Source organism: Diplotaxodon limnothrissa, linkage group LG23 (assembly GCF_057381915.1).
Source record: "Diplotaxodon limnothrissa isolate DT_005_m linkage group LG23, D_limnothrissa_male_GT1.1, whole genome shotgun sequence".
Classification (NCBI taxonomy): Eukaryota; Metazoa; Chordata; class Actinopteri; order Cichliformes; family Cichlidae; genus Diplotaxodon; species Diplotaxodon limnothrissa.
This window is the reverse complement of record NC_140617.1, coordinates 20,881,789-20,891,595: the sequence shown is the minus strand read 5'-3', so window position 1 is coordinate 20,891,595 and position 9,807 is coordinate 20,881,789. Positions and strand designations below refer to the sequence as shown.

The 9,807-nt window shown below is 36.3% G+C and overlaps 1 protein-coding gene across 1 annotated transcript; it reads right to left on the bottom strand.

The window, feature by feature from the left end:
- Nucleotides 1–1,286: 1,286 nt before the first annotated feature.
- Nucleotides 1,287–8,729, bottom strand: sh3yl1 (SH3 and SYLF domain containing 1). Its single transcript, XM_085348635.1, has 11 exons — nucleotides 8,702–8,729; nucleotides 8,518–8,628; nucleotides 8,257–8,370; nucleotides 6,446–6,510; nucleotides 6,095–6,207; nucleotides 4,814–4,942; nucleotides 4,565–4,709; nucleotides 4,054–4,135; nucleotides 3,882–3,947; nucleotides 2,669–2,701; nucleotides 1,287–1,562 (listed from the first exon to the last, which is right to left on the bottom strand). The coding sequence occupies exons 1-11, from the start codon at nucleotides 8,727–8,729 to the stop codon at nucleotides 1,354–1,356; spliced, it is 1,095 nt and encodes a 364-aa protein (XP_085204761.1). The 3' UTR covers nucleotides 1,287–1,353.
- Between the last annotated feature and the right edge of the window lie 1,078 nt (nucleotides 8,730–9,807).

Below are 9,807 nucleotides of genomic sequence, written 5' to 3'. Positions count from 1 at the left end.
GCAGACACTATGACACTATGTATTATTATACACAGTAACAAAATCATAATAGTAAAAATTATTGTATTACTGTAAACAAGTTTGTGATAAAAAAAATAAATATTGTTTTTACTTTGATGTCATTGACAATGACTTTAAATAAATGTGACTATTTGTGATGATGTGAGGGATTTCAGTAATGTAATGTTTTTCTGTGAGATTAAGCAGGAAATATTCAAATGTCAGCCCAGTTAGCTTTTTAAAAAAAATTTCTGTTGTTCTCTCTGCATAAAAACAAGCGCATATTTTAGAGCACATAAGGTTTATTAACATTTGCATAGGATCCAAACAGTACATTGTACTGCAGCTATGAAAAAGCCCCCCCCCCCCAAAAAGAATACCCACCCACACCACAATTATTAATCTGAAGACATTGTTAAGATTAAAACATTAGCAGATCCCTAAACTCATACTTTAAATGTCATTTTAAAAAAGTGCAAAGTGAAGAAAAACAAAATATTTAAACTGATATGCATATATTAAACTCCTTAAAAATTCCTTCATCCACCTTGTAACCCGCTCCATTTAACATTATTACAACATCATGCATAACCATATTTACATGCAGAAAAAAAAAAGAACAAGCGTGCAGCAAAGTCAGTATAACCATCTCCACGATAATTGTAACACATTGACTTAAAGAGCTAAAGAAAGTGCCTAACAGTTGGTGTTGAAATTTACAGCCCCTTAAAGTTCCCTGATCACAGCAGCTGACAGTTAAATTTCAACTTTTTGTTCAATTTTTAGACTTTACAGCAGTTTTGGTGGTGCCACTGATCTTAAAATATCAAGACTTTAAACTATAAAAGAAACTAAACTAAACTAAAAGAAAAACAAACAAACAAACAAATGCTTCTGTTGGCAGCCAGCCTTTAGGCAACCAGCCTAAAGTTCCCAATCAATTTCAAACTAAATGTAAATAATAATAATTATGATGATGAAACTAATAATCACAATAATAATGGAATAGTTGATTTCATTTAATCCAAGTGGTTGTCTTTTTGTGATTCAAATATGTACCAAGAAACAACCAAACAGTGGTACTTCAATATTAAATGTGAAACATTTGAAATGGTTAAAAATGCCAGTTAAAATATTTTTGTGAAATATGTCAAAATGTATTTTGTCTGACAAATGTTTCAAAATTTCCAATATTACATTTACTATGTGAAAAACCGAAGGATTATTAATTCATTTACAAGTATATTCATGCAGTGGAGTGTTTACGCCTAACAGAACAACCACGTTCCAAACTCATTTTACCCAATATTGGTTCTTTCAGATGTTTTTCTGTCAGACACCCAGAGAGTAGTATCAATATGTAACAAAGTTTGCAGGAAAGATCCCAACCCGACCATCTTCCAGTTGCCCCTCCCACCAATCATACTGTGAGTCTGTCTTCGTGATGACAGTGATACGGTCGCCTGGAACAAAGCTGAGGTCACCTGGCTGCTCCCCTGCAAAGGGATGTGTCGCTGTGACAACCATCAGCCCAGTGGCTCCACCCTCTGATGATCCCCAATCTACAATTAACAAAAACAAAGAAAGTAAAACAGAAACAAAACAAACATTTGACAAAAGCAGATTTAATTTACTGCAAATTCACTGTTTAACATAGGTCTGATATATTTATGTTGTACAATTCAGAATATTAATATTTATTTACAATAACACATAGAAAACAGATGTTGAAACTGAGACATTTTACTATTTCATGAAAAAAAGCTACTTTTGAATTAGTTACGAAAGAAATAGTAAGGGTTACTAAAAAAAAAAAAAAAAACAGCTGGAGGCACATTTTTCATCTAATTAGATCATGAGAAAATCTCATTCTCTAAATTACATAAAAACATCAAAAGCTTAAGAGAATCTGGGAAAAAATTAAGGGACAAGGCTGAAAATCAATATTGGATGCCTATGATCTTCAGGCCCTCAGGTGGCAGTGCTGTCATGGAAATCACTGCAAGGACTAAGGAACACTCACTGTGCCATCCACAAATCTGAACATAATCCATGTCTTGTCTAGACCAAAGTTAAATTAAAGGGGATCGAGGCAGAGTAGAAAACTGTTTTGTGGTCAGACGAATCCAAATTTGAAATTCTTGAAATTCTAGTATATGGGCACTACAACCTGGGAACTTAAGAGAACTTTGATAAACAGGCTCCTTATCACTATTTAGTCCAAGAGGTATGGGGGTACATGAGTGCCTTTGGAACCGGCAACTTGCACATGTGGAAAGGCACCATCAGTGCTGAAGGTATCTAAAAGTTTTAAAGCAACATATATTTTTACACATTTTATCTAGACAATGCTAAACCTTGGGGGAAAAAAAGACTCAGCACTACTGAGCAGCTAGAATCTTCTACCAGGCAATACATTGCCACAATTCCTAGTTTTATGGACTACTGTTAAATGAAGAGGTGCTGCCATCAAATATAAAATGTGCTTATGTTTTTTTTTTTTCAGTTTAAACATTTGATGTGTTTTTTATGCTTTATTGTGAATAAAATATGGGTTTATGAAATTTGCAGATCATTTCATTTGACTTTTATTTAAATTTTGCACAGCACCTCAACTTTCTTGTTAACTAGACTAATTTTTTGTGTGAGATGTGTCAAATATTCATACCGTTCATCTGAGAGTTTCTGGAGGCAAACTTACCTGAAAGAGAAACAAAACATCAATTTGAGTCACAGCTAATGAATCTGGAGAAAATTAATCTACAGCTGTGAAAACATTAATAAAAATAAGTTCTCAAACAAGAAATATGAAAGACTAATGCTCTTTTTCCATCTTCCTCCATTAAAATTTATTCATTAGTGTTTAAATAAAGAGCTTATTTAAAATAAATAGCGCTGCAGTTTAAGTTGCAGATATGTGCTGTGAACACTAGAGAGAGCTGCAGCCCCAAAGTTGATAACAATATATTAATGTCACTGCACAAGCAATCATACTGACTTACATTAATTTGCTGAAGACTCACTGACCTTAAACCACGTCTTCACCATAAAATTAATCATTTACCTTGGAGGACTCTTTTATCAACACAAAGGGGTCAGGTCCCCGCAACGTACCTGTTTGAACAGGTGTGTGTCGCCGAAGTATGCACACGCACATACGTACATACACAAAACACTAGGATTATTAATGGGTTTTGGTACTGGCTGCATCAAGGTCGTGGGTTAATAACAGACTTGAATACACGGTGTGCCATGTGACCACATGAAGATACAAAACAAGGTAAATACAAATGGGAGACAAAATGACTGAAAACGATGCTAAACAACCACATGGAGAGTTGACAAACTGAAAGAAAAGGGATACAAAATGAGCACGAACAACTTTTGTTCTTTTTGTTTTGCATCAGTTTAACCATTTCTCGAGCAAAAAAACCCCAGGATGTTGTTAAGCCGTCCATTACAACCACAATGCCGTGCTAAACAATTATGAAGGGACACAAACTGACCACAGAAACACAATACGGCCACAAAAGGCATGGAAATCTGCCTGAAATGGGACGCAAAATGGTTTAAAACAAAATGACAACAAAAAGGATTAAAAAAAAGAAAAAGAAAAATGACAAATTCTGACTATAATAAGATGCAAGCAAAAACCCAAAGAAAAGAAAAATATGTTTGTACTAATTGGTTGATTTGAATTCTCCAGACCCAAAACCAGTTACTAACATGGGCAACAAAACCAAGTCAGAGGCCTCTGAGTTTGAAAGTGAGCTCAAGGAGTCACAGCGGTCCTCACAAAATGACAATGAAAGAAAAAAAAAAAAAAAAAAAAAAAGAATAGCTGGTAAGGAGTAAATAATGAAAGTTAATGTAAAACTCACTTGAGGTTTCAGATTTATAGACAGAGACACTTGGGTAGAGAGTGTTTTTAGTCCTTACTCCAGCTCCTGTACTCAGACACATAGATGCAAAAACACACAGACACACACCCCATTACAGACAATTTCGTCCATAAATTAATAGCACCTGAACAGTTGTATTTCTGAGCTTTACCGGCACTGGCTGCTGACACCTCGGAGTAGCTTGGTGGCTTTGACTGGATCGGAGCTGGTGGTCTGGCTGGGCGAACGGATGACTGGAGACAAACACAAATGTACACTTTATGTACTGCATATTAGATAAAGGCAAAAAATAAATAAATTTAAAAAAAAAAAAAAAAAAAAATCACATGACATTCAGTATAACAGTCACTGAGCTACACTTAATTTGTGTCTCCATTGTTTGTTTGTTAGGCAAATGCATAAACCACTACACTATTGAACCACTATGTAAAAAATAAAGCACAGTAATTGTCAGGGTATTTTAGATGGATGCTAAACTGCATACTGCCTCTATTCCAACAGCATGGCTTTGTATTAGAAAAATCTGTGTGCTGAACTGAGCTGCCTGCACTCACCTACCCTTTAGTGAGCACACTGGAAACTATTTAGGGCATCATTTGAAACCATCCTCACTTCACACATAGCTGCCTTTCCTTTTTGAGTTAAGCTTTTGGTTTGCGTACCCTAGTTTGCAAGTTCTTGCTTGTCCAGTCGGTGGTGTAGGCCTCAGTGTAGACATCTAGGATGTGGTAGAGGTCATAGCACTCTGACGGCGGTTCCACATCACCATTCAAAATGGCAGATGCGCGGATGTCTTGGGAGTAGAATCTGCAACAACACTACTGGATTAAAGACAAGCACTTGTTTGGAAAAGAGAGAACTAGTTAAACTTCTGACATGCAGCAGATTGATTCGTGTTTTTTCCCCCATACTTGCGGTTGGTTTCTTTGCGTTCAATGAGGCAGGATCCCTCCAGAGAAATACCTGCAAACAAACCTCTGGACCTGCAGTAGGTGTACACAGCTGCAGTACTCCGCAGAGCCACATCAGCCTCCACGTTCCTAACAAGCAGAATTTATTCTATTGATCAAACTGGCAAAGGTGAAGTTTAAATGGTCAAGTAAAATTTCAGAATTTGAAAACATTAACACCTAATGACCGGTTAATTAGCACTAGTGATATGTTTCACAGAACATGATCCTGGGTCCTATGCTCTTTTTAATTTTAAAAACATTTTTTCTGCACAAAAATAAATAAATAAATGTTTTTCCAAGCACAGATTTGTTTTACTGGATGAAAAAAAAACAAAAACAAACAAGAAATAAATAAAAACAAAAACCAAACAAACCAAGCTGCAAGCTGGTTCATAACTACCCCCCCCCAAAAAAAAAACAAAAAAACAAAAAACACAATCAAATAGCAAAATAAAAAAAAACTGCAAAACTTGCTTCAATGACCAATAAATCTGTGTTCCAGCTTTTGTGAGTGAAGCTATAGCTTTTTATTGGCTGTTATGACTATTTAGCAGTTTGTACCTCTGTAATGTAGCTTGCTAGTACAGTTAGCTGGCGCTAGTTGATACCTTAGCTTTTCAATCTCTCATCCAAAGATGGCCACTTCTGGCTACAAAACCCCAGCATAGTATAGGGGAATGAATTTTTATATATATATGACCTGCAGTCTTCTTTAGGTTTATTTCCTGCTGTGTCTGTAAAACTATAGCTGGTTGCGGGTTATTCAATCACTGTGTATGTGACTAATTTCATAGTACCATATACACTCACACATAAACTAACTGTAACAACTGACCATCTTCTTCAAACTAATTCAGCTCTGGCTACCATTTGTTGTCTGTCTGTAACATTTATTGAGAATGAACCGACTGACATGTAACTCGCCACGCCCACAAACACCTGCCAATACATGAGCACCAAAACCGGTTAACCCACCCTGAAACCACCTTATTCTAAAATTAACCTCAACATCTTAATTGGCCTCTCAAGTAAATCACGGGTGATTTTTTTCCCCCACCTCAGACAGTTTGGCTATCTGCTTCAGGCCTCAAAACACAAACTGTCATTAAATGTCTCATAAATCTCTAAGCAGAATAGGACAATCAAACCTAAGCTGTAATTTACATAAACAGAAAGCATTCAAGGCAATTAAAAGACAGACAGACAGATTGTGTTAGGAGAGGTGGGGAGTAGACTCACCTTCCAACAGGTCCCACGGCGACAGTGGCGTTCCCGCCAAGCGTCAAGTTCCCACCCTTTGTGAAGGCTTCGACGGCCCTCCGGTAATTCAGGATGATCACCAAGTCTGACACCTGAGGGGGGACCAGAAAATTAGCTTTTACTTCTGCTTTCCAAAAAGGGATGTGGTGCATTAAAGGACAAATTGACATCTCAGTGATGCAAACCGCTGCATTCACAACCTTTAAAAACACTATTGATACATTTATGGCAATTATTGTGAACCCCTAAATTCAACACAAATACAAATGTTTCGTCTTGGAACGCAAATCAGAAATCAAATAAATAAAATTATAAGATTTGGGATTATACCTCCACCCCGATTTCGAAGCCTCCACCCAGACCAGCGATGCCAATAGCTGAAGGTGCTGACCAGCCTGCAGACACAAAAACACACAGAATAAAGCTCAAGCATGGATAATATTTATGGCTGAAGCCAGGATGGATTATTCACACTGCTGGTGCCAGTGTTTTCAGATGTGGTGAACTGCTCCTTTAATGTGAAAATCCAGAAAACCAACAAAAGAGCCTGAAGAAGAAGAGCAGGGGTGGTGGCACCACTCAGTAAGGCCCGTGTGACCCTCGGTGGGTTCTGGCACCACGGCAAACTCAAACATCCGCCACCGCCGGACCAGTTCACTGACATCAAACGCTTGATGTGTCAGATGACTACAGCACACTCCCAACACTGCAGGGAGGCCTGGTTTTTAACCGCAGGAGCCCAAAATGTCACAAGACAAAACAAAACAACAAAAGGATTATTGAGAGACTCAGGAAGATCAAAAACAGCAAAAACTGAACCAAATAAGAAGAAAAAACAGGACAACAGGCAAACAGCAGCAAATCACAAGAATTGCTTCGTAGACTGCGGCTAAATCCATGATTAAAAAACAGCTATTATTTCCTCCTCCAACATGACACCTCTGCTGTTGAACTCTCTTTACCTTACTAATAAAGAGTACAGACTTTCTAGAACACATAAAAAAAAAATGTGTACTCATCTTATACTTTGTGACAATCAAATAACAGAGGAATAATAATTCAGTCACTCAGATCAATCATGCAGATAAATTCCAGAAGCAACATGTTTCTACAAACATACAAAGACTTTACTTGGAAGGGTAATAAAAGTATACTACTGTCAAAATGCCATCTACAATTGATTACAATCTTTTTTTTTTTGAAGTTCAGTTGCTTTGTACAACTGTTACATCACACAGACACATGCTAAGAGATAAGAGCATATAAATTCCAAGAATTCCACTACAGTTTTAGCACAGAGTTCTTGGACTGTCCTCGTAGTACTGCACAGCAAGTAATTTTCCTCAGATATTTGGATTCGAAATGCCCCCAAAAGGTGCCAACAGTACAAACATAGACCAGGGTTTAATTGGACTCCAATTAGCTAACATGAAGCCTAGCAGACAGCTAGTAGCTACAGCCACTGTGCCACTATCAATCTTTCAAAGAACATAATGGCATAAAATGTGAACTTTAAGCCTTTATACAATTTAAACTGGTGATTTTATAATTCACAGCACTAAAATTGTATAAAGGGGAGAATTAGCTATAAAAACCAAATCTACTTTTTGAAGCAAGCTGTAAAAATGTTAAATTCTGTTGTAAAATGTCTTCAATTTCTCCAGACTTTTGGTGCTTATATCCTTCAGACAAATACAAGCTTGCAAAACCATATTTATTTTGTGTAGAAAAACAAACTGTTATATCCACAAGTAAAAACAAACAATAGAGGACTCAGAATCGTGCTTTGCGGAACACCATGCTAGTACTGCTGATGCCTCAATCGCATTTAATTTTTTTTTCTGGAATAGCTTAATTTCTCAGGACTGGAGTTTGATGCTTGTGAGTGAATCATTTTATTTGTCAATGAGGCTGAAGTGCTGGTTGGAAGGAGCAAAACAATTGTGGCTTGATCGAGCACGGCTTTGTTCTATCTGACAGATGAAAAAAAGAAAGACAACATAAGTCTCCACATATTTTGGCATCTGGTGACTTACCTGAGCAGCCTTCTTAATTAAAGTTTATATTCTTTGAAACACACCGACAGTTGCCTGTGCAAAATTCCAAACCTTTACAGAGCATGGAAGGAGTGGTGATCTTACGTTTGTCAGGAAGCCTGGCGATTACTACTCCGCTGCCTCCTCTGGCTGTGATCATGAAGCCTGCCTTGATGACAGAGATGATGGCCAGACCCTCAGCCTTAGCTATTACGTGAGCTACAACAAAAATATGGTAGAGTACACACTTTTAGCTACACTACAGTAAAATACTTCACATTTTAAAATATATTAGAAAACCCAAGTATTTAAAGAGCACTGGACTAGCCCTCAGTATATAAAGCTGACAATATGACAGGTTGTTACCGGGGATGAGTTTGTCTGGCCCATTTCTGCTGGAGATCTCGGTGAAGTCTCTCAGGATCTTGGCAGCTTTCTTGGCCTCAGACTTCAGGTTGGATGGGATTGGGTTACTCACTGCAAACACCCAAATTACATGGCTCATTAAAGGCATCAGCAGCTCATTCAAAGCTGCCCCCTTCCACCCTACCTTCCTCAACAGCTTGAAAAGTTATCATCCTGGCAACAAACCGAAGAGTAACATTCATCAATGAGCTCACTGTTCACTTTAATTGATCTTATCTTATCTCCATCTGCAGCAAACAAACTTCCCATTACGCTTTCACTGTGAGGCTCAAAAGCTCATTTATGCTGATAACTGGCACGTTATTTTAAGGGACATGTTTACTTATTAGAAAAAAAAAAAACAATCATTTTGCTCACGGCTGAAACGAGCTGAAGAGGAACATTCAGTCCAGAACAAGAAGAAATAAGGACAGATATGAGCTTTTCTGTGACATAAAAGGAATTCCCTTTTTACGCAGCTTCCTGGCCAATAACTAATCCATTAGTGTAATGTCAGCAACACTTATGTGCATATCCAAATAAATTTCCATTAAGGAGGACTACCCAATTAATGCACTGAATATTTTTTTGCCCCTACTTTCTATATTTGGATTTATTTACCTTAAAATAGAAAACAGACAAAACTTCTGTAACTGCAGTGGTAAAAGCAAATTTTGTTTTTTAGAAACTTTTGCCAATACAAACAAATTTTTTAGAACATAAATATTTGTGTAGTTAAACCCTCTAATTTTTACATTTGTGTGTAACATTTATAAAATGTGATTTTCACAATATCAAAATTAAGTCTATTATTTAAATATATAAATTTTAAACTACTAAATTTGTTCACAGACAAAAAAAAAGAGAACATATCTGAAATATAAAGAGATTTAAATAAAAACAATATTAATAATTTTTTCTAGTATTTAAAGAGATTTAAAACAAGTCTTAAAACTTATTACTCTTAAAACATTAAAGTCTAAAATATATTAAGTATGAAATAAAATATAATTAAAATATTAAATACATTAATAAAAAGTCAAAAATGTTTTAATTATCTCAGAGAAAATAAATATAACAAAATATCTGAAAATAGAATCTTTCTCATATATAGTATAACACACACACACACACACACACACACACACACCTCTAATGATTTATCATAATATTAATTGATGGATGTCTAAACCTGTAGATGATAACACATATGACACATAAGTCTGCAGGTGCAGGACCTTTTCATTCTTT

Coding starts and splice junctions, on each gene's coding strand:
- sh3yl1 (XM_085348635.1), bottom strand. CDS start 8,729: ATGATAACTTTTCAAGCTGTTGAGGAAG. Junction 8,371..8,517: donor GCCAGACAAACTCATCCCCG/GTAACAACCTGT, acceptor TTTTTGTTGTAG/CTCACGTAATAGCTAAGGCT. Junction 4,943..6,094: donor GCCGTGGGACCTGTTGGAAG/GTGAGTCTACTC, acceptor TCTGCTTGTTAG/GAACGTGGAGGCTGATGTGG.